This window comes from Bactrocera neohumeralis, chromosome 3 (genome assembly GCF_024586455.1).
Source record: "Bactrocera neohumeralis isolate Rockhampton chromosome 3, APGP_CSIRO_Bneo_wtdbg2-racon-allhic-juicebox.fasta_v2, whole genome shotgun sequence".
NCBI classification, from domain to species: Eukaryota; Metazoa; Arthropoda; class Insecta; order Diptera; family Tephritidae; genus Bactrocera; species Bactrocera neohumeralis.
In genome coordinates this window covers 48,450,209-48,474,782 of record NC_065920.1, presented here as the reverse complement: position 1 = coordinate 48,474,782, position 24,574 = coordinate 48,450,209, and the positions used below count along the sequence as shown (strand labels likewise).

The following is a 24,574-nucleotide window of genomic DNA, read 5'->3' as shown; positions in this document are numbered from 1 at the left end:
CCGCAAAACTAATACGGCTGTGTAAACTGACGTTGAGCAACACGAAAAGCTCCGTCAGGATCGGGAAGGACTTCTCCGAGCCGTTCGATACCAAACGAGGTTTCAGACAAGGCGACTCCCTATCGTGCGACTTCTTCAACCTGCTCCTGGAGAAAATAGTTCGAGCTGCAGAACTAAACAGAGAAGGTACCATCTTCTATAAGAGTGTACAGCTGCTGGCGTATGCCGACGATACTGATATCATCGGCCTCAACACCCTCGCCGTTAGTTCTGCTTTCTCTAGGCTGGACAAGGAAGCACAGAAAATGGGTCTGGTAGTGAACGAGGGCAAAACGAAATATCTCCTGTCATCAAACAAACAGTCGTCGCACTCGCGACTTGGCTCTCACGTCCCTGTTGACAGTCATAACTTTGAAGTCGTAGATAATTTCGTCTATCTTGGAACCAGCGTAAACACCACCAACAATGTCAACCTGGAAATCCAACGCAGGATTGCTCTTGCCAACAGGTGTTACTTCGGACTGAGTAGGCAATTGAAAAGTAAAGTCCTCTCTCGACAAACAAAAACCAAACTCTATAAGTCACTCATAATTCCCGTCCTGCTATATGGTGCAGAGGCTTGCCACGGCGAATATCGCATTCGATGTAATGATGAGCTGTATGAGATATACGATGACATTGACATACTTCAGCGAATTAAAAGACAGCGGCTACGTTGGCAAGGTCATGTTGTCCGGATGAACGAAAACACTCCAGCTCTGAAAGTATTCGACGCAGTACCCACCGGGGGAAGCAGAGGAAGAGGAAGGCCTCCACTCCGTTAGAAGGACCAAGTGGAGAAGCACCTGGCTTCGCTTGGAATATCCAATTGTCGTCACGTAGCGAAAAGAAGAAACGACTGGCGCGCTGTTGTTAACTCGGCTATAATCGCGTAAGCGGTGTCTACGCCAATTAAGAAGAAGAAGAAGCATATTAGTAGTATGTGGGATGAGCAAAAATAGATAAAATCTTGTCGGCACTACCCCCTTCTCAAATATATTCAATATAAAATGTTCGATTGCACCCGAACTTAGTCCTTCCTTACTTGTTTTATTTTAATATATTGCATTATTATATTTAATCATGCATTTTTATTCATTTTTCATTCATAAAATCACTTTAAATAATTTTGTCCGGTTTTTGAGTCCAAATGACGATCGATCGATTTCTATGAGCGCAAGTCTCCCGGAATTTGACTTTGAATTTTCCAGTTTAAGTCAACAACATCAGTATGTTTGGCAGCTAACCACCGGAAGTATCAACCGGAATTGACCCATTTCCATTTCCATTTTTGTTCGTATCCCATACTTCACGCGGGTTTGAAGGTTGATATGTCGAAATGATTATCGCGAAAAGTGTGCGATCTTCATTTGCATTCGAAGTAGCTATCGTATCGTCCATTGTTTGATTCCAGTGATTATCATGTTCCAGCAATTGTAATTGCTGGCTTGCTTCTCAAGAAATTGCCCACACCGTACCATTGACAGTACGCAATGACTCAAATGTCGTTGAACCGCGTACATTAATCAATAGCAACCGAAGGTAGAAGCAATCGTCGTTTTTCGGGTGGATTGTATAAATTCGTTTTAATGCATTAGCTGAGAACACACCTGGATGTCCATCTACTGGTTGGCCTTGCTTTCTGCGTAACTATTTCCTCGACGATGCATTCCATGTATAATATCAAGACCCAGCGGGATAATGGTTCACCGCTTACATTTTTCTTTGAAGAATGCTTTGAAGATAATTTTATGTAGAATTCTTCGATACCAGGTAATGCATAAAAGTACATTAAATTTATTCTACAATCAAGTAAGTACGTAAAAAACGTTACAATACAATATATAAACAACAAATACAAATTGATGGAATAAAATTTATAACTAATATTTTCATTATTTCGTCAAATCGTCAAGTATTTGAAGGAAATTTGCAGAAAGTTGGTTGTGTATAGGTGAGCTGCTATTTTAATTAAAAATTTAATTTTATGTTTAAACTTTGAATAAAGAAATAATATTAATATTCTCGAAATGGCATATGAGAAGACTAATTAAAAATGAAGAAAGTGAAGCACTTTAATGCGTTACTATTTGGTAAGTTTTTCGTGTTTTTATAATTGATGGAAATTTATAATTACATACGGTTTCATCTTTTTTTGTTGAATGTGTAAAAGTAGAAGGCTTCACCGAATCGGATGTGTTCACCAAACTCAAAAAGCATCAGACTCGTCAAAGGCTCTTTCTTTAAGTCTCCTTGTTTGGAAAAAAACGTAAAGAGACTCAGCCACAAAATTAAAAGAAAACCATTCGTTAACTTCGTTAACTTTGGCATCGAAGAATTTTTCGTTAATTGAGGCATCGAAGAATTCTTCGTCCCTATGGTAAGCGAAAGGGGTGATCTGTTACTTTTCGAAGGACATCGTCGTGTTAATTTTCATCGGTCGGAGTAAGCGATACAATCATGCTACTTCGTTTAGCTTGCTCGCTTCCCAATGTCTACCATATACCGGATATTTCCAAATAGAGCAATGTTCTCGCAAGCAGATCACTGACGAAAGTTGAGAAAAAACTCATTACTGTCAATTTTGTTGCTGTATTCTCTGGGAATTTCCGCAGAAATGATTTCACCAATTTGATCTGGTGTAACCACCATGCACCATCCAAAGAAGCATGTGTGCGTGCGGCAAACACCTCTTTTGCCACTTAACAGAGTACATCTAGCATCTAACAGCACCACATATACGTTGCTTTAAGATAAAGTCCATCGAACATCGTAACTGTTGTTTGAAAAGTCGTGCTGTGACATCGTGACGATCGCTTGCTGATTGACCGCGATCCATAATTCCACACGTACAAATGTCATGGCATCCTGGGAGTACTCGGTCATATGCCATGGGCTGCCAATGGATGTTGATGCCAAAAAGAACGCCGACCGATATTAGCGCCACCTCTTCGTGGCATCGTAACAAATTTCTATCTGCAATTAATCACTTTGTGTGAAACACACATAACGTTTCCATTGAATAATTTTCAATAATTTTTTTTTGAATAGCCGGAATAAGGAAAGCAAATGACAAATTTGAACGATTCAAATAATTGAAAAACAAAACAAAAATATTAAAAAAAAAATGTATGAAAATAAGTTATTTTTTGAAATTGTCCAATTTTCCGACATTTCCTCACGAAAAGCATACGGTTTTTTATACTCTCGCAACAAAGTTGCTAAGGAAAGTATTATACATAGTTTTGATCACATAACGGTTGTTTGTAAGTCCTAAAACTAAAAGAGTCAGATATAGGGTTATATATATCAAAGTGATCAGGGTGACGAGTAGAGTTGAAATCCGGATGTCCGTCCGTCTGTCCGTCCGTCCGTCCGTGCAAGCTGTAACTTGAGTAAAAATTACGTATTTCTTGGCACCATAAAAAGGTTAAGTTCGAAGATAGGCAAAATCCGCCCACTGCCACGCCCACAAAATGGCGGAAACCGAAAACCTATAAAGTGTCATAACTAAGCTATAAATAAAGATATTAAAGTGAAATTTGACACAAAGGATCGCATTAGGGAGGGGCATATTTGGACGTAATTTTTTTGGAAACCACGCCCACGCCCGCCCCCTACTAAGTTTTTTGTACATATCTCGGAAACTACTATAGCTATGTCAACCAAATTCTACAGAGTCGTTTCCTTCCGGCATTTCCATATACAGTTCAAAAATGGAAGAAATCGGATATTAACAACGCCAACCTCCCATACAAAGGTTATGTTGAAAATCACTAAAAGTGCGTTAACCGACTAATAAAAAACGTCAGAAACACTAAATTTTACGGAAGAAATGGCAGAAGGAAGCTGCACCCAGGCTTTTTTAAAAATTGAAAATGGGCTTGGCGTCGCCCACTTATGGACCAAAAACCATATCTCGGGAACTACTCAACCGATTTCAATGAAATTCGGTATGTAATATTTTCTTAACACCCTGATGACATGCACAAAATATGGGTGAAATCGGTTCTCAACCACGCCTTCTTCCAATATAACGCTATTTTGAATTCCATCTGATGCCTTCTCTGTATAATATATACATATGTACATTAGGAACCAATGATGATAGCGGAATAAAACTTTACACAAATACGGTATTTGAAAAATATGTAAATGACGGATAATGAAATCTCGATTATCACTTTATCGTGCGAGAGTATAAAATGTTCGGTGACACCCGAACTTAGCCCTTTCTTACTTGTTATATGTAAGATATGTAAAATGATTGAATTTTGTTGTCGCATAAAAAAAATGTTCCTAAAAAGTGGTAAAATGTATGCGTTCACTTGAGAGTACCCCTTTAAGTCAATTGAAGACATTAAATGTGATTCGCTAAGCACATTAAACAAGTGCCTATTCCGGAAACTGACTTGCGAGGATTAAAATACGTGGGTACAAGTGTATTGGGGCCAAGAGAGATTACTTTGAAGGAACGACATAGATTTTGAATAAATTGAGAATTTTAAAATTATTAACAAATTCTTACTACTTTTAGCTCATAGTACATTGTCATATTTTGAAGAGGTGTGCGACTTAATAAAAAATGATGTTGCAATGTAGCAGGATTCATGATATAGTACTATATTTCAGTGTGACAAAATACATTTTAATTATTCTTAATATTTCATATTATGAATTGTCCGGGAACTTTCTGCACACAATATTATGTCAGCACCTACATACATATGTATATAGGGTAGCAATGGTATAAAATTTGTCTGATATCACTAAATCTAAAAAAAATTATAAGTAATTGTATTTCCCACGAAGAGTTGTTAAGCCATTTTCCCTTATGACGATGGGTATCAAATATGTTCTTCGAAACGGATTCTTATTTGCTGAATTAGTCCGACCCGTGGAAGGAGAATCCACACACACCACCTCTTCGTCGATTTCAAAGCTGCTTTCGACAGCACGAAAAGGAGCTGCCTTTATGCCGCAAAACTAATACGGCTGTGTAAACTGACGTTGAGCAACACGAAAAGCTCCGTCAGGATCGGGAAGGACCTCTCCGAGCCGTTCGATACCAAACGAGGTTTCAGACAAGGCGATTCCCTAGAGTGTGACTTCTGCAATCTGCTGCTGGAGAAAATAGTTCGAGCTGCAGAACTTAATCGGGCAGGTACAATCTTTTATAAGAGTGTACTGCTGCTGGCGTATGCCGATGATATTGATATCATCGGCCTCAACACCCGCGCCGTTAGTTTTGCTTTCTCCAGACTGGACAAGGAAGCAAAGCAAATGGGACTGGTAGTGAATGAGGGCAAGACGATATATCTCCTGTCATCAAACAAACAGTCGTCGCACTCGCGACTTGGCTCTCACGTCACTGTTGACAGTCATAACTTTGAAGTTGTAGATAATTTCGTCTATTTAGGAACCAGCATAACACCACCAACAATATCAGCCTAGAAATCCAATGCAGTATAACTCTTGCCTACAGGTGCTACTTCGGACTGAGTAGGCAATTGAGAAGTAAAGTCCTCTCTCGACGAACAAAATCCAAACTCTATAAGTCACTCATAATTTCCGTCCTGCTATATGGTGCAGAGGCTTGGACGATGACAACAACTGATACGCCGACTTTACGAGTTTTCGAGAGAAAGGTTTTGCGAAAGATTTATGGTCCTTCGCTGGTTGGCCACGGCGAATACCGCATTCGATGAACCGATAAGCTGTATGATATATACGACGACTTTGACATAGTTCAGCGAATTAAAAGACAGCGGCTACGCTGGCTAGGTCATGTTGTCCGAATGGACGAAAACACTCCAGCTCTGAAAGTATTCGACGCTGTACCCGCCGGGGAAGCAGAGGAAGAGGAAGACCTCCACTCCGTTGGAAGGAAAGGGTGGAGAAGGACCTGGCTACGCTTGGAATATCCAATTGGCGCCACGTAGCGAAAAGAAGAAACGACTGGCGCGCTGTTGTTAACTCGGCTATAATCGCGTAAGCGGTGTCTACGCCAATTCAGAAGAAGAAGAAGAAGTTCTTTAATACAATTACATAACTTGCAACTAAATGTATCAAATTTACTAAGAGATGGTAGAATCTGTTTGAAAACAATCTCTGATCATATTTTTTTAAGAATTTCACGTTTCCTTGTTTTACTATAAGTCTGAAGCTTTTCGTCTTCGTACTCGTTCTGTTTTAGAAAATTGAATGCAACTTTTAGGGTTAAATTACTGATAAGGGCAATCATTTATATAATATGTATTTCTGATATTAGTTTTTATGCTAGTTCTAGGCAATCAAGGCACCCTCTGTTCTCTAAAACTAAGCCTTGTACCGGCATATATTGTTATTCGAAATATCCTTTAAATTGAATTACCTACTGAAAATTTCCATACTAACTGATCATACTCTACGATTTAGCTACTATCAAAATGCAAATAAACTAGATAAGAATCCGAAATGCTATCTGATCACATTTGACCCGGACTGACTAAGGGAAAATATATTTTCATGAATTTTAACACAAATCTTCGATCGATTTTTGGTTTTTCGGTTCATTTTGGATTCAGATTTTTTTTTTTGAACAGTCTCTTCAGCAGTAATGATGTTTTTATGAATGTAGGGTGCTCAGCTACGTTATCAAGTATCACTTTGCGACCTCTACTCAACCTCGTTTTTGTAAAAAGTTCAAAAGATTCAGGTACGACACACGATTCATACCTAAAACATTACCAAAAATGTGTTAAGTCGTTCCACAAGAGATCTAGAGATACTTTGCTATATCTCTGATGCCAACACTACGACAACGAAGAATGTTTTGATTACTTCACGACCTTAACTGTATGCTTTCTGCCACTCAAATGTTTGTGTTATTGATTAAATAAACTCCAAAAACACTTCTGCTACTTTTTGCAGCGATTCCGTAATCAAGCAAACTTGTTCTTAAATTTTTTTTTGTCCATGATAAAAGTCGCCAAACAAACTTTTCAAGATCAAACTTAACACGAACATAAAAAAATGCTCTTCGGTTTGCGTGCACAGTTTAAATGGACCAATCCAGACCAAATTTAATCAGTTGGTGCCTTCATAAATTAATTACATTTCATGAAGGTGACAAGTTTTTAGTTGTGCAAGTTTTCATTTTATTTGCCCATTAAAAATAGATATCTATTTTGAGCAGATATTAGAAAATAACGCGTAAAGACATAAACAATTTTATTGTCAATCGTCTGCTTATGATTAATAAAACGATCGCTTATACGCACACATATACAGTTACAAACGCATATCGCTCGCACAATTTCTTTGTGAGTCACCAAGCATTGATTTCACTTTTACACATGTTAAGTAATTGCATTTAAAAATTTACCTGCGGGTTTTGTGAAGTTGCCAGTAATCTGCAGACTCTCGAAACTATGAAAACTAACATCCGACTCGTCGCGTTTGCAATAGGAGGTTCTGTTGCCTTTCGTAAAGAATTCACCATCGGCGCAACAACGACGTATGCACGCGACGCCCTGACAGACGCGGCGCGGCTGACACGTACGCACTATATACCGTTGCTCGGCAAAATCACTCCAAACGGACGCACCCTCAATCGCCTCCATGCAGTATTCGAGCAGCTTGAACTTTTTCCACTCGCCGCGTATGGCGATCGCCACTTTGCCATCGATGAATTTCACTTCCTTGCCACGCAATTGATACTCCACCAGCGCCATGTCTTGCGGACACGCCAACACATCGTCGACGAAGATCGCCCACTCTTGTAACAATATGCCATAGCGCTGGAAATTTGGTGTGCCCGCAATGCGTACACATTTCTGTTGACCCGCATCGTAAACATAATGCAGCGGGCAGCACTTGTGCACCACACTCAGCGTTTGTAGCGCCTCACCACGCGTTGGCGGGCAATAAACGGCCGCCAAACGTTGATCGACACTGGCGAGACAAGCGCTTGATGGCAACTCCACCTCACGGTCGCCCGTAAGAAAGACGAACGTTTGGCGATTACATTGCGGCAGCTGACCGCTATAATTGCCGCCCTGATCCAACGCCGGCGCTTGTATGCGGTAACCGTAGACCGGCGCGGTGCGTTCGAAGATGTCAACGCTGGTTTGCGTTTCCTTAGCGTCACCGCTAGCAGCGCTGTTGTCAGCGTCGCCTTCCGCGAGATTGCGGCACTCGTAGATCTCGGGTCGAAAGAAGCCCATATTGATCTTGACTAACGACCAGCCTAGGGGACAACATATTGGCGCGCTGACCAAGCGCCGCACTGCCGTTTGGCGCGTCTCATTATCGCCTTGTACGCTCGCGATGTGTCTGCCCGCCGCGATTAGCAAGTAGAGCACAATCAAAGACATTAAACAGCGATCGTGTGCTTTGAGCGGTCTCAGTTATTGAAGACTTTCTAGTTACTTGTATAGTAGTTTACACGTTAGACATTTTTTCAGTGAGAGCGTAATTTTAAAAGCACTCGCTAACACACACTAGAATTTTGTAAAGAAACGGGAAACACAAAAACTATTAATTATAATGGATCGCTTGAGGATCAGTAACTTGTTTTAAGATAACACGCACCAACGGCGTCAGCAATTGAAATTTCACAATAACACAACACAACAGTGCTGCCAGCAACCAACGATCGTTTATCTAATCAATGATTTTGAAATTTTCAATCATAAACAAATAGGTAATATGCAATTCTTTTTTTTCACATGACTTTTACTGTTGTTATTAAAATTTTTTTTACTGTTGTTACTAAACACAATCACTGCCATTCAAAACGACCGGAAGAACTTGAAGACGTTCCGTTCCGTTTGTATTCGTCTTACCATTCAACGAAGACCCGGACGTCGATGTCTTTACACGTTCGCGTCTCTCAATTAACTGACTGGCTCATTGTCTGCGCATTTGTACAGACTGATTTTCCTTATGGCAATGACGCAACCGTTGATTGTTATATGGCCAGCGCAGAATATTGCTGAGCGGTTGGGAGCGTGGCAGGCAGTAAATACGCGTCGTTTAATATTTGAGCAACCACTTGAGGTGCAAAGAGTCCATTTAACTAGTGAGCACACGGCGTGACCCCAACCCCACGTGCGAATTGCCACTGTAGATTACGTTATATTCGATATACTGCGACTCTTAAGAACACATACTACCCGTAGTAATAGCGGTATTTACTTTAGCAGTATTAAATTTCCTTGGAGGGAATTCATTCATGAAAATAAGCGTGCACACAGTTGGCCACCCCTGTCATCATGTAATGATGTGCTTCGTTTAGAGTACACATTTTGGGAAACTAAAAGATACTTTGCAACATTTTTTCTGATATTGAGTTCATATAAAGCAAGAATATGTACATAACGGATGATGAAAGTAGAGGTACTTTTTCCAATAGCCTTTTTTGACAGATCACGCATGAGTCGTGTCTGAACAACGCTTACAAATTGTTCAACTTTATTACGAAAATTCACGTTCTGTAAAGAATGTGTTTCGCGCGCTTTGCTCAACTTATGGTCAACATAATCGGCGTACTGAGCGTACCCATTCCCAACACCATCACGCATCTTGAGACCCAGCACTCATTATTGGATAATATTCGGAAGAGTAGACCACGTCCGCTACGCAGTGAAGCAGCCGCTCAGTTCGCAGCAACTCAGACTGACGTATGGAATGACTTGTCGCATTTCACGTCGAAATCTTAAATTGAAAATACAGCTTGTGTAAGAACAGAAGCTGCTTGACCATCTCAAGCGACATCGCTTCACTGTATGGGCTCTAAAAAATGTCCAAGAAGATACGACGTTTTCGAGCCAAATTTTATTTAGCGATGAGTCCCATTTCTAGCTAAATGGGCATGTAAACAAGCAAAGTTGCCATATTTGGGATGAAAAGCTACCATTTCATCCAGAAAAATCTACTGCTTGGTGTGGTTTGTGGGCTGGTGGAATCATCGGTCCATATTTCTTCAAAAATGATGCTGGTGAGAAGGTAACCATCAATGGCGACCGCATATCGCGCCATGATAACCAACTACTTGATGCCTGAAATTGAAGCTCGTGATCTTGGCGACATTTGGTTTCAACAAAACGGCGCCACTTCCCATACATCGCATCAATCAATGGATTTATTGAGAGAACACTTCGGTGAGCAGATAATATAACGTTTTGGGCCTGTCGATTGGCCACCAAGATCGTGTGATTTCACACCGTTAGACTTTTTCCTGTGGGAATATGTAAAGTTTAAAATCTACGCGGACAATCCCGCTTCGATTCAGGCCTTGGAGCAAAACACCACTTTTGTCATTCGCCAGTTACCAGTCGAAATGCTCGAACGAGTCATCGAAAATTGGACTCAACGGATGGACCATCAATTTTATTTTTTCTGAGACGTAGCCACGGCCAATATTTGAAAGAAATAAACTTCAAAAAAAAAATGTCAAAGAATGTTCCTTCACCATTCAATTTGAAGTTTCTTGTTTTTGTCTTTAAAAAGTTGGGAACCTCGAAACAGTCAAACTTCCTTAGCAATTAAAAACAAGGTCCCCTTTTCGATCATTACGTCACAAACTAAAAATAATGAATAAAAACTGGTTGAGGAATGCACCGTGACTTAAGGTCTATTGTTCTAGTTCATTCGGCCTTCAATCTTGTGAGCAGGCACCCAGATGAGATGCACCTGCCAGAACTGCACCAATGCCTTTCGCCGTTTTTCAGCCGTAAGTGTTCCACTTAATAGTGTCGTCCCTTAGCAGAAGGTAAACTGTGGAGATGACTGTAAGTGCTGGCTTTGTGATGCTTTTGAAGGCCACCTCTTATTACATATAGTACATTTGAGAACCAGATATTTGATCCCATTGGTTACGCTCCAAAAACTGGGACTGGGACTGGGACCATCTCTTGACAAACAGGGCGATGGCCGTTTTCGACGGGCCGTACTGCACCATAAAGTGTTCTCGAATATGGCTCGTGATAATATAACAATGTCATTCGCCTAGCCTTGACATCGGATTCCATTGTTGGTTAGCAACACAAAAAGCTCATCAGCGACTAGGCTCCACTATAAAGGGGGAAAGACTTTACTCTGCGAACTAACTGTTGTCGGCCCGAGACGAATATTAGTATCCTTTTTACCTTTTTTTACCTTTGCTTCGCAAACCAAACCAATCAGCTGTACAAACTTGTTGGAGCTTACGTATACAACAGCCCGATTTCCTTAAATACACGGCACCATAACATATCTTGAAATCTTCTTTACAAAATAGCTTGAAATTATATAGAGTGAAAAAAAAAAATTACTTATTGTAACGAAGGGAAATTCTTAAGAGGGATATGCGAGACGTCACATATGTCGTGTATGTCTCTCTGCGGAAATTAATATTGAATACAACGGACGATAGCTCAGAAACATTAGCTGAGGTTGTTAGTATTTATCTTTTGGGCTTAGTATCATTTCTACGTCCATTTACTGCTCATCAATTCTACATATACTCGTATGAAAAAGCAAATTAGTAAGAGGTAATGGAAGTTATCTTTTGCTAAGATGACTTGAGCGAATCGCTAAGGTCGTGTTATTAGGTTTTTGTATGGTATATATTTTTTGCTGAAGTTTTAAACGAGAGGCACCTTAAAATAAAGGCAAATTATGCAAGAACAAGCTCTATGAAACAGAACTGGCAAAGTTCTAATGTAATCCAACAAAGATTTCTGCCGATAAACTGACCACAATATTTTTGAAACTACTATTTCCAATATAATAGTACTTTGATTCAACTGTAAATCATTCCACCTCAAAGCTCAAAGTTCTGATGCAGAACTATCCATTATAATAGAAATATGAGATATAAAGGCAAAATACTGGTAGTATAATAGGTATTACTTGTAGCAACCTTCCTCTCCCCATCAGCATGTATGTATGTATGTACATGTTGATTGAGGAATGTGTGGACGTTTACAATTGAGGGTAAGGGCTGTCTAGTTAAAAAAATGCCTTTACCTAAAGAAAAAGTCTTGATTAAGCAAATGAGAACTTAACTACAAATGACTACTAACCAGATATTGAGAAAAAGGCCCTAAGGATCTAAGATCAATTACTTCCTTTATTATTTGAAACATATGAATAAGATAAAAAGTACAAAATATTGTGATTATTGAGAATTTAGCCACTTTCATTAATGAATAAAATAAAAAGTACATACAACAGATTGTGGTTGTCGAAAAGTTATTCACTTCCATTAATCTTTAACTTGCAGATATTGTTCTACCCTTATACTCTCGACATCAATATGTTTCTACACCAAACAGACTAATATGGGAGTAGTTACCGCTTACAATTGGTCCAAGCACTGATATATACAAAAATTTTAAGTTAATGTAGCAACAGTCAATTAATGTGGCAACTTCGTGCTATGCGCTGAATAACAGAGAACTCACATGGCGTTGAAAATTGGGATGTCAGCTTGCAAACTGTCAAACGTTGTCAACGTGCGCCCAGCGTGAAGGGGGAAAACTCCAATATTATTTTTATTTTTAATTAAAAAAAGTTGCGATAAATTCTCCAATATTTTTCGCATAATGAATTTCCCGTGAATTTAGTGAATTTCAAAAAACAAATTTACTGCGCACTTCACAAAGTGCGGTATAAAGTGCAAGAATTTCTCATTTTACAAGCTCCAGACAAGTTTCATGTCAACGGGTATGGAGTCCAAATATTTGTTGACAAGCAAAACTCCGGTCAAATCACCGCATGGCGGCGGTGCGAAGACAAGTGTTAGCATATCTAGTTTTCCAATTAAACGAAAATTACAAAGTCCGGTGAATGGCATTGAAAATGTTATAATCAAAGCACCTAAATTGAATAACGGAAGTGCAACAACTACCTCAAATGGAAAATCAAATGTCAACACACCTACACCGAATGGTGGCATACTACATCTTAATGGCAAAGGTATACCATCCAAACAACAGTTGGAACTACAGCGACAGGCGCTACCTGTATATAAAGTACGTCAGCGACTTATACTAGAGGCGCGACGTTCAGAAACTATGTTGTTGATGGGTGAGACTGGTTCTGGTAAAACAACACAAATACCGCAGTTCCTCTACGAAAGTGGCTTTGCGCAAAAAGGAATGATTGGCATAACGCAACCACGTCGTGTGGCCGCAATAACTGTAGCGCGTCGTGTTGCGCAAGAACAAGGTTGTCGTCTTGGCGAAACTGTGGGTTACACAGTACGTTTCGAGGATTGCACTTCTCCACAGACACGTATAAGATTCCTAACAGATGGTTGCCTACTGCGTGAAGCTATTGCTGATCGCCTGTTGCGGCAGTACACTGTTTTGATATTAGATGAAGCCCACGAACGTACAATAAACACTGATGTGCTTTTCGGTATTGTCAAAGAAGCGCAAAAGCAGCGTAGACAACGGGGTTTAACGCCACTTAAAATCGTGATTACATCAGCTACCATGGATATCGATCATTTTGGAAAGTATTTTAATGTGCGCGGCATGTACCTCGAGGGTAAAACCTATCCGGTAAAAGTTATGCATGCTAAAGAAACTCAACCAGATTACCTTAATGCTGCACTAGTGACGCTATTTCAGTTCCATCGTGCAGAACCTGTCAAGTAATGTTTATACATTTTTTGCCTTAAATAAGTAATATAATTATTTTATGACGTTATAGTCATGATGTGCTAATTTTTCTTACTGGGCAAGAGGAAATCGAAGCAATGGCGCATCAAATACGTCAAATTGCTAAGGTAAGTCATGTGCTCTTACATTAAAAACGACTTGTAATTTGAATTAAATTATTTACAGACACATGATGCCGAATTAAGTCCAGTACGTGTATTTCCACTCTATGCGCAGTTGCCACAGAACAAACAATTGGAATGTTTCCTACCCGCACACGCGAATTCACGTAAAATCGTGCTAGCAACCAACATAGCTGAAACATCCGTCACAATACCTGGCATAAGATGCGTCATCGATTGCGGCTTTGTTAAGCGACGTGTCTATAATCCAAGCAGCGGTTTGGATGCTCTGCGTATTGTGCGTGTTTCACAAGCGCAGGCATGGCAACGCTGCGGCCGCGCTGGCCGTGATGCACCAGGCACTTGTTATCGCACGTATACACAAGCAGAAATGGAATCCTTCGAAAACATGCCAAAGCCTGAAATATTGCGCAGCAATATTTGCTCTACTGTACTGCAGTTGTTAGCATTGGGTATCGATTGTCGTACATTTGATTTTCTAGATCGACCAACGCCCGAAGCGGTAGACGATGCCTATCGTAAGTTGGAAGCGCTCGGTGCTGTAAGAAATTATAAAATCAAACCTGAACTGACAACCTTGGGTCAGCAAATGTCACAATTCCCACTAGATCCACGTTACAGCAAGCTATTGCTATCAGCGTCAGCCTTCGGTTGCATGGAAGAAATGTTAAGTCTAGTCGCTGTGCTGTCGGGGGAGAATGTGTTTGTTTCTAGCAATGAAAAACGCGAGCTTGCCGCTCTGGCGCATGCTAAATTCACATCCAAACATGGTGATCATTTAACGCTGCTTAATGTCTTTAGCGCGTTTCTGAAGACCGAGAAAGTTAAGGTTAGTGTACAAAAAAGTAAAAACAAAAAACAAAATTTATAATTATTCTCAAATTTCCTACACAGCTCTGGTGCCATGACAATTTTCTTAACACAAGAAATCTTTCCTATGCGCGTGAGGTGCGTAAACAACTACAAGAGATTGTTGAGCGTCTCGATTTGCCTTTAAACAGTTGTGGTAATAATCAGGATCAAGTGCGCAAGTGCCTGCTAATTGGTCTGTTCGATAATATTGCTGAACTGCAGCGCGACAATACCTACCTTACAATAGCTGGACGTCAGCGTGCGAGAATACACCCGTCCAGTGTCTTCCATGGCAAATATAGACCGGAATTTGTAATATTTACAGAGATTGTGCTGACCGAACGCAATTTTCTGCGTCAAGTTTCCGAAATCAATCCCGACTGGATAGCTGATGTGCTGCCAAATTATGCGCATTTAAATAGAATTAAAAGCTCATTGAAATAACATTGATTGCATAGCTGCCTAAAAATTATTTTACACTATTTTATACAGTAATCGTAAGTTATTTTCTGCGCGTAACTGAAGAAAGGACCATTTGTAAAAAAAAATACGTTTTGGATGTTGCTAATAGTGAAATGTAATATAATTAATTTTAAATTACTAAGTAGTATTCGTCGTTCATTTGCATATATGCATATGTATGCCAACTAAAGTTTTACAGAGTTCCAGTTTTACCCATATAAATACCGTTAATGCATTTATTATTATTTAAATTATGTGCTTCAGTTCAAAAAATAATTTTATTTACATATTTAATTTGTATTGAATACTGTTTTTAACATAAACCAGAATAATACAACTAAATATATACAAACATACATGCATACAATGAATATGGAACCAAACGTTTGTGTCTTGAAGTAATTTAAAGGCGCGTTTTTTTTTTAAATAAACCCTTACTCCTTTTCTAGCTGAAAAGCACAGCAAAGCAATGATTTTAATATTTTTATTATTTGCTCAAAAACATTTTGATGAAGTATTCAACGCGTTGAAGTAATAATATAAACAATCATGTAAATATACACATATCCTGATTTTTTTTAAATAATTATTTAGTAAACTAATGCAAAAGCGATTGTGTGTCTACATAATATGACAACAGGCTGCCCACATTGTATTTTCCAAGCAGCTGCGTTCAAACACATGATTTTTTCGTAATTTTTTATTTTTAAATATTTTGAATTTTTTTAAATTAATTTTTAAAAATTTTTTAAATAGTTTTTTTTTTTAATAATTTTTTTTTAAATAATTTTTTTTTTTAATTTTTTTTTTTTTTTAAAAAATTTTTTTTTAAATAATTTTTTAATTGAATTTTTCATAATAAACGTTTTTTTTTAAATACAACTTTTTAAATAAATTTTTTTAAATTAAATTTTTTTGATTATAATTTTATTCTTTATTTAAAAATTATGATTTTGAATCTTTTCTATATTTATTTTTATTTCAATATATTTTTTCACAGTTTATGTAATAAAAATGTACAGAGTTTTGATAGATTAAGCTGACAATTAATAAAAATGTTATTAGAATTAACTGTAAATGAAGGTGGTTACAAATCAGCTGTTTACATACTTCATTGTCAAAAAGCATAATATACAAGTAAATATAGTAATTTAATGAGAGTAAAGTGAATGTTTTCTTAATTCAATTTTTACGTACATGCATATTACGGTGTGCGGTCTCAAGTTGATTGTTTTTTCATAAACGCACTCTACAATTTCAGATTTTGTTTGTTGTTATAAATCGAATGACCTGAGCGTTACTACAAGTGATTTATACAATCTGTGTTACTTATACGACATGGTGTACTATATGAATACATTACAATTTTAACTGCTATTTCTATTAGAATATCACCTTTTGAACGTTGGGAATTGTATTGCAAAATATGCCATATAAAATACATGGGAAAAGTAGAATGTTTAAGACACGGTTTAAATTGAAAATAAAACACGCTTATTCACGTCGGATCCTGTTTTTAAGGAAAATTAAATTAGAACTTCGGGAGGCGTTTGCTAAAGAACAATCAACAAATATCGGACACCCTATTGCATACATACATATATACATATCATCCCGTATCAGTCTTTTTGCATTCTCTAAAGCTTAGTTATAACTAAATTATGCATAAAATATAAAAAATGATATTATATAATGAATATATATCACGTATATAAGTTGGCACATTCGAAAAGTTGCTTGCACTTAATATACTATACAATTGTATATAACATACATTTTCATGTGCTTATTTTTTGAAATAAGCCAAAAATATGTAAGATATGGTGTATAACAACAATGCGGTCTTTATACCAACAACTTTGTCTGCAGCACTCACACATGGCGGCTGCGTTGAACTCACTTCCGTGCTGCTGGGGTTCGTCGTTACTTCATTGGTGGTTGTCATCACCGCCGCTGCCGTTGTTATTGTTGTGGTTGTTGTTGTTGTTGCTGCTGTTGTTGTAGTTGGCGTTTCAATTAATGACGGCATTAACTCTATTTGTTACAAACAATTAAAAATTGTAATAAATTCATATTCCAAAAGCTAATTTATTTACCTGACGCATACGATGAGTACATAATAGCGCTACTAACATCTTGCTGATAAGGCGCTGAGTACATAAAGTCATTTTGATGCAAAGCTAACATTTCCTCACTCGCGATAATGCCATAAATCCAATCTACATGTGGTCCTACATCGGCGAAAATCGCAATAAACGGTTGCTGCTCCCGACAATTGTTGGTATTTTGGTTGGACGATGTTGCAATTGTATGCGAAAACAAGGCTACCAATGTGCTGCGCACTATCAGACCTGTGCCATAATCGGTATTAAATGAAGGGAAATCGCTTGGGAACTGAAATTAATTATAAAACATTTATGTAAGTGAGGTTAGGTTGCATTCGGTGGTGAAGATACACATATAATATGTATGTAAGTATAAAACATTTGATTTTAGACAATAATAAATAAATATATACATAAGTGTGTACCTCACAATCCGGTCCGACCGCATATGAATATGTGTACGGATAACGCGCACAAATGCTTTCGTTGCTTATAATCGGTGCTGCCGTTGCGACCTGTGCGCATTGTTCGTTGGGTAATATTTGTACATTCTCTAATAGCATGGCGTTTTGGTCCACATTTAATGACTGCAAAAGGCGAAAAAATAATGCAATTAAACTTACTAAATTTGTGTTTGAAAATTGCATTTGTATGGTTTTAATGCACGGTTTTATGAGTATGACTTGTAATTTACTATTGTTTATATCATTTACTTTGTAAGTTTTTTCACTATGAAGATAGCACGAGCGTATCAAATGGCACGTTTTCAGAAGTATTTGTAATGTTCGTTGGGGTTGTAAAACACATCCAGAGTTGTTGTTATTTGATAAACAATGAATAAAGTAAATAAATATTTACGAGCACATACGGGTAGCCTGTTTTCTACAAGTTCGTTCATATCATATTTCAAGACAATGTTTATGAATTTATGTACATATGTACATATTTCCATTACACCAGATTTCCAAGTGCATTGCTGTAATGTAAATAGTTTTTATAATATTCCCGTACATGACTTTGAAAAACAAAAACTAGTATTATAATTGGGTTATGCCCTCTAAAAGAACTTTTGTTACGTTTTCAAATTAAGTGTTTGCTAATTGTTATATTTCCGGCTATAATCGTGTAAACGGTGTCCACGCCAATAAAGAAGAAGATTTGTTATATTTGAATGAGAAATGTTGGCCGGCTCTTCGCTTACTTCTTTTGTTTTGCAGAAGTTGGCTGTGACAGCATTTTTTTAATTTAATTTGATTTCCCCTCATTCTTACAACAACATTTTGACGTTTGAATAAGATAATACCGCTTTGCATACATCTGTAGTATACATTTACAGGTGTATGTAATAAATATTTATTATTAAACGTCAGTTATTATTTCCATTGTAGATTTATACAATGATTATTTCTTCATCAACAAGAACCGTTCGCTATTGATCGTTACTACGACATTTTAAAAGCAAAGTGGAGCAATGACTTTAACGGACGGAAATCGCTTACATTTTATAAATATTTTCGAAAAGTACTTATCTTAAATGAAAGTTTTATTTGAGTTCACTTTGTTTACTTAACCCAGTGCAATGCAGAGCAAAGGCATTTATATCAACAGTTTGACAATTGATCTGCTTTCTGCGCATTTTTTCGTTGCTGTCAGAAAATAATAGGAAACAAGTAAGGAAGCGCTAAATTCGTTTATAACCGAATATTTTATACTCTTGCAACTTGAAAGGCTTAAAGCAAAGGATGTAGCTTTAGGTAGAAAGTGAAGTACCTTAAGGTGGCAACTGAAGTACCGTCAGGTACATAAGGTTTGTTAGTTATATGACATCTAGGGCAAGTTTTCCGCCGATTTTATTTAATCGAAGCAGAAATATGCACCGTTATAAGAAAATTTTACTAAGATAACTCACATATTGGCCAACATATGCGGTCACGCGGAAATTCGAAAATCTTTTTATTAGGTATATGGAGCTAAGGGGGGTATTGACCTGACTCAACCCATTTGTAGCACACAGACATACTCCACTCAGGAAAGGATTCTCTCTGAATTTCAACTATAAAACTGACACATTGACCAATATTTTCTATAAAAAGTCAATTGGTGTTCAAATATTCGGTACCTAGGGGCTGTCATATCATCTCGCGAGTAATATTTAAAGTTTCTGGCGCATTTAGTTACTGATTTATCGCGCTTTAAGTAGTTTTCAACAGTACCGTTATATGGGGAGTAAGCGGGGTTATAATCTGATTTCATTCATTTTCACACTTTCGCGTTTTTTTTACTAAGGAATACGCATACCAAGTTTCATCAAGATATCACAATTTTTACTCAAGTAAAAGCTTGTACGGACGACGGACGGACAGACAGACACCCGGACTTCAACTAGTCCGTTAGGTGAACAAAACTATTATACTCTGTAGCAACATGTTTCATGCGTATAAAAACATTTACCGTTGCACCGAAGCTATACTACTCTTCAAAGGTGCATTTCTTATAGCATAAAAGGGTATGATTTATTTTGATTTTGATCTTAGTTTGTTTGGCAAATAAAAAAAAGTTTCTTCAGATATTTTCTAAATAAAAAAATCTTCCATACAAAACTTGCTTTTGATCATTCTGTTTATATGGCAGCTGGATGCTACAGTACTCCGATATGAAAAAATTAGTCGGATATTACAGCCAGCTGCACATCTTATATAACATATTATATCAAGAATACTCACCGGAAATCCTGCCATATATAAAGCCTTATCCTCATACACATAATCATCCATTATGATCCATTGTACGTCTTTGCGTTGACCAAGCGGCAGTGTCGTATCCAAACGGAGCAGTGCCAAATTATTTGCCAATGTCTTGTAATTAAAACCCGGTGCAATATTTATCTCTAACACATTGAAAGTATTCAGTACGTTGTAGGTGCCCGCAACACCTGGCACCACACTGATCTTTGCCGACGGTATGCGCACCGGTGCGCCACTCTCCTCAATCACCGACGACTGGTAGTAGACACAGCTGGCGGTAGTTAATATCAAGCTGCTCTGCACAATAACACCGTTACAATAGTGTATGGGCGGCGCACGTGGATGCAGCGACACATAAAGTGACACTTGATACGCTGGCTGTGAGGCGCTGTAGACGCCATGCAAGCAATGTAGTATAAATTGCAGGATAATTAATTGCACTTGTGTTTTTCGTACTGGTGGCAACATTTTTTTTTTGTCTGTTTTGATTCTCTTTTGTTGAATTTACGTACTGCACTTGCAGGATATCGATATCCGTAGTATTTTTTTGAAATAATTTAAAGTTTTTGGTATTTTAATTTTTATAAATTTTGTAATTGTCTTATTTTTGTTAAGTTTTTGATAATTTATGCACTTTTGTATGTTTTTACGCTCGCCGATCTTGTCGTTTCAACGTTCAATTGCTTATTGCCTTGATGCCGACGATCACATGGCATAATATAGGTACACACGCTCGCCGCCGGATGGACAGTCAATTTGATAAAAGCGCGCCCATAATTTGTCGAGCATTTGTTTGTTCATATGGCGGGAGGCTATGAAGTAACCGTTAGGTTGCAAAGCAGCTCACCTTTTTTGAAGTTCTTTCTTATCTCAACGCAAATTGATATATAAAATGTTAATATTTACATCCAAACTACATGTCTGCCCAAGCACACAGTCAAAACCGCCATATATCCATATATACATACATATGTATGTATGCATAATAAGTATATATTATAAGTGTATTCACTTTTCGCTTTAATTTGCCACCAAACTGAGTGATAATATAAGCTGCAGATCAACAAGAAAGGTCTGAGAAAATTCTGCGAAATATTTCCTAAATATTTTTTTGTTGTTTTTTTACCACTATGGGAGCCAAGTAAGTAAAATATAAGCGGTTAACTAAATATTAACAGTTATAAATTAGAGAAAAGCGCGCATAAATATATGTATGTATGTAGTAAATAATAACTCACCGATTTTCTCATATAAGCAACAAGTATACGCCAGGGTGTCCCATGCACCTGTACTATGTATATAATACAAACGTGACGCGCACAGCAGCAGATAAATATTTAAATTGAATAAAAGATAAGCATGCCCGCTTCGATGCCTTTGCCACCAAAATATTTTGTCCGCAAATATTTTACAGGTTCACAACTCATGTACACATACATGTGCATATTTGTATGTACCATCGTATCCCAGACAAATAACAAACATCCAATAAGAGCATGAATTTCTGAGAAATTCGCCAAATCTTTTTAGCAGCACACACACATATATGTACATATATTAAATAGTTTTTAGTAAGTCAAACATATTTATTATCTCTGCCCACACCACAGAAGACAATTATGACTCAGTGTTCTTCGACCTTATCCCTCGTAGTCGGCCGAGCTTATACAAAGTATGTATGGTTAAGCTCGTTGTTGTTGTTATGTTATGAAAACGCTGTAGATTCCTAAGTTGCTTTCAAAAGGTTGTTGGAGCTTTGCTGTCGGCATTCTTCACACCGAATGTCAACCCTGGTGGACTTCATTTGCTTCTACTTGTTGAATATTCATATGCTATAAAAAATTGCTAATGATTTTTTACTGCCACAAATTAGTATCGTTAATCAAATGGTTTTTTGTAAAAGCATAAATCGAGCTGACCCGTCGGGGGAAGCAGAGACCCGCCGGGGGAAGCAGAGGAAGAGGAAGACCTCCACTCCGTTGGAAGGACCAGGTGGAGAAGGACCTGGCTACGCTTGGAATATCCAATTGGCGCCTCGTAGCGAAAAGAAGAAACGACTAGCGCGGTCGGCTATAATCGCGTAAGCAGTGTCTACGCCAATTAAGAAGAAGAAGATACATCGAGCTGGCTAGTTACAGAGCCGTATATTTCAAGATACGTAGTCTATTCGACAACCCACACGACTCTATGGTTTTGTTCTTGTAACAGCAAGTTAATAAGGTGCTGAATTGACATTTCTTGACCAGATAAGTTCCGATTCTTTTGTAGCTTTGTTGACACGAATATCTTGGGTACGATCCGCCCATTTGCCTGTAAAAAAGATCGATAGATGAAACGTGAAAGGTTGAAATTTGCCTACAATAAAGGAACTGCCTTAAAAATCATGGCTTTTAGATTTTGTCTTAGCAGAATAGCTCTTTAGCGAGGAGGTTGTCAGTGGATAGAAACCGTTGGAGTAAAGTGCGAGAGTGAGCTTCTTTACGGATGGGTCAAAGTTTTTGGGCGAAGAGTTAAAATACCAGAAATACTCTTTTAACTTCAGATCCAGCTTTCCTGAGTATTGCAGCGTTTTGCAAGCCGAGGTTGCTACCATTAAAGTAGCAGTAGATTTCTTACTCTAGAGAAATGACTATCCCTCCATCTGATAAACGATTATCCACTTTGATAGCTAGGCATTCATGGTTGCTTATGGAGTCTAGTAGTCGACGATCTACTTGAGCTGCTAACTAGCAATGGAATTCGCTGTCAGGGATATGCGGATGACATTGTCCGCTTCGATGCCTTTGCCACCAAAATTCGTAGACACTCGCTGTGACATCGTACAAAGGAGATTAGGCCGGGTTTGAACATCAACCCCTCGAAAACCACAATCGTTCCGTTCACGAGACAAAGGTCTCAGCCTTGGAGGCAGAGAGACCTGGGTCCCACGCTGGATTCTACACTTCTGTGGAAACAGCATGTAGACCTGACCATAGTCAAGGCTGCAAAAGCACTTATGGTGCGCAATAGACTTGCCGGGAAATTCCGGGGCTGCAACCCAAGGATTATTAGATAAATGTATACCATGATCGTAAAACAGATTATTACTTATGGGGCGGTGGCTCGGACCTGAAAAGCATTGCAGACTTTGGTCGGTATTCAACAATTGAAGCTGCAGCGACTTGCCTGCATCTATGCACCGACGCTGGATCTCACACCGCTCGTAATCAATGAAGCAGCCAAACACACAATGCTTCAAATGATAGCAGAATCATTTGGCAGAGAGGGGGGGTGGCTCGTTCAATCAGATGAAAGCTCAAAGTGATGAAATACCACTTGCTTGCTTTTCCAAGCATATTTCAAGCAGAAGTCTATACTATATGACGGTGTGCAGAGATAAACCTCCTAATCGTTACGAAAGTATTGCCATATTCAGCGATAGTCAAGCGACACTAAAAGCGATATCCGCTTGTGAAGTTAAATAACTTTTAACGCAGGAGTGTAAAGGAATTGGCTGCCTGGCGGGAATGAATTGGCTGACAAGTTCGCCGGGTCTGCAGCTTCCACAAGAATGGTAGGACCGAAACCGTACATTTCGGTTGGTCCCACTACAATGGAACGGCTCCGTAATGAGGAAAGAGCTAGCAGGGAGAGACATTGGCAACAACTTCAAGGCATGTGTCATGCCAGGTGGCTAATGAGTGGTTACAACCTCAGCAGGTTTAAAATAGTAATCAATCTCTCGAGAAATAAATTCAGGCTATTTGTTGCCTTTTACACCGGCCACTGCAAACACAGAAAACATTTACACAACATGGGTCTGTGCAAACTGCCGGACTGCACAGCAGTACTACAGACGCTGAATTAATGCCCTCGGATCCATGTTTCCGAATAGCGATCGAATCGCGAACTTAACAACATATTGGACTTCATCGATGTGCTGGGACTTAGGGTAGGGCACAATTGGCCATAGATCGCTGTGCATACCTCATTCTCAAAAGAATGCCTAATCTCATTATCAATTGCACCGGTGACTATGTGATAAGACAAGTTTGGATGACAGGCCACAACGGAATCGCAGGTAGCTGTAAAGATAAAGAGCTTGCAAGAAAAGGTACCTTAGTCCCGCTATCAGTAGAATGAGAACGGGTCGAAGCTCACTTCTCCTTGTCTGCTCTACTACTAGATAACTGGGCTTCAAGGGAACTTTACCAGCACTGGGCTAATATCGGTTCATCTGTTGTCGTAAGATCCTTAGCTCGATAGTGATCGTAAGAGATCTGAGGAAATCCAGGCACACAGTAAGGTTAGCATCTTCCTTGTTATGAAGGTTCTTACATACCATTGTTCTTTCGACGTTCGTGCTGTAAGTTTGAGAAGTTGTACATCTCAGCACTTCTTTTTTGATTGGACGTTTGCCTGATCAAGGCTTAAACACGTATTCATAAACACATAAACTCATATTTTCAAACATCCTACCCCTGTGAAAATTTCTATTGACCACTGGGCGCATTGTTTACTTATTGAACACAGGAGTCTTTATCGCTGCACAGATGACTGCATACAGTGGTATCTCTGGATCAGACATATAACTTAATCTAAAATTTGGTACTAAG

General features: G+C 38.5%; 3 protein-coding genes across 4 annotated transcripts in view; 1 reads left to right on the top strand and 2 right to left on the bottom strand.

Moving 5' to 3' along the window:
* LOC126752560 (G-protein coupled receptor Mth2) overlaps nt 1–9,015 on the bottom strand; it is a 48,621-nt gene extending 39,606 nt beyond the window's left edge. The window contains exons 1-2 of one of the 2 annotated variants that reach the window (XM_050463468.1): nt 8,868–8,929; nt 7,406–8,522 (exon numbers count right to left, since the gene is read on the bottom strand). In XM_050463468.1, the coding sequence (XP_050319425.1) occupies nt 7,406–8,396 (991 nt within the window). In that variant the 5' untranslated portion in view covers nt 8,397–8,522; nt 8,868–8,929. Of the gene's footprint in view, nt 1–7,405 lie in introns of both variants that reach the window. The other variant, XM_050463467.1, reaches the window with a different exon arrangement.
* Nucleotides 9,016–12,517: 3,502 nt separating this feature from the next.
* On the top strand, nt 12,518–15,831 carry LOC126752562 (ATP-dependent RNA helicase DHX33). Its single transcript, XM_050463471.1, has 4 exons — nt 12,518–13,666; nt 13,726–13,801; nt 13,860–14,645; nt 14,711–15,831. Exons 1-4 carry the CDS (start codon nt 12,723–12,725, stop codon nt 15,110–15,112), a joined length of 2,208 nt encoding a protein of 735 aa, XP_050319428.1. The 5' UTR covers nt 12,518–12,722; the 3' UTR covers nt 15,113–15,831.
* A 279-nt stretch (nt 15,832–16,110) lies between these two features.
* Nucleotides 16,111–20,670, bottom strand: LOC126752624 (uncharacterized). Its single transcript, XM_050463562.1, has 4 exons — nt 19,959–20,670; nt 17,661–17,822; nt 17,227–17,524; nt 16,111–17,164 (listed from the first exon to the last, which is right to left on the bottom strand). The coding sequence occupies exons 1-4, from the start codon at nt 20,445–20,447 to the stop codon at nt 16,917–16,919; spliced, it is 1,197 nt and encodes a 398-aa protein (XP_050319519.1). The 5' UTR covers nt 20,448–20,670; the 3' UTR covers nt 16,111–16,916.
* Between the last annotated feature and the right edge of the window lie 3,904 nt (nt 20,671–24,574).

Bases quoted from the DNA above. Each gene is read 5' to 3' on its own strand.
- LOC126752562 (XM_050463471.1), top strand. From the start codon at position 12,723: ATGTCAACGGGTATGGAGTCCAAATATTTGTTGACAAGCAAAACTCCG. The intron at 13,667-13,725 runs GTAATGTTTATA...ATGACGTTATAG, and splicing joins CATCGTGCAGAACCTGTCAA to TCATGATGTGCTAATTTTTC. The intron at 14,646-14,710 runs GTTAGTGTACAA...TTTCCTACACAG, and splicing joins TGAAGACCGAGAAAGTTAAG to CTCTGGTGCCATGACAATTT.
- LOC126752624 (XM_050463562.1), bottom strand. From the start codon at position 20,447: ATGTTGCCACCAGTACGAAAAACACAAGTGCAATTAATTATCCTGCAA. The intron at 17,823-19,958 runs GTGAGTATTCTT...CGCCTTTTGCAG, and splicing joins TATATATGGCAGGATTTCCG to TCATTAAATGTGGACCAAAA. The intron at 17,525-17,660 runs GTACACACTTAT...AATTAATTTCAG, and splicing joins CGGTCGGACCGGATTGTGAG to TTCCCAAGCGATTTCCCTTC.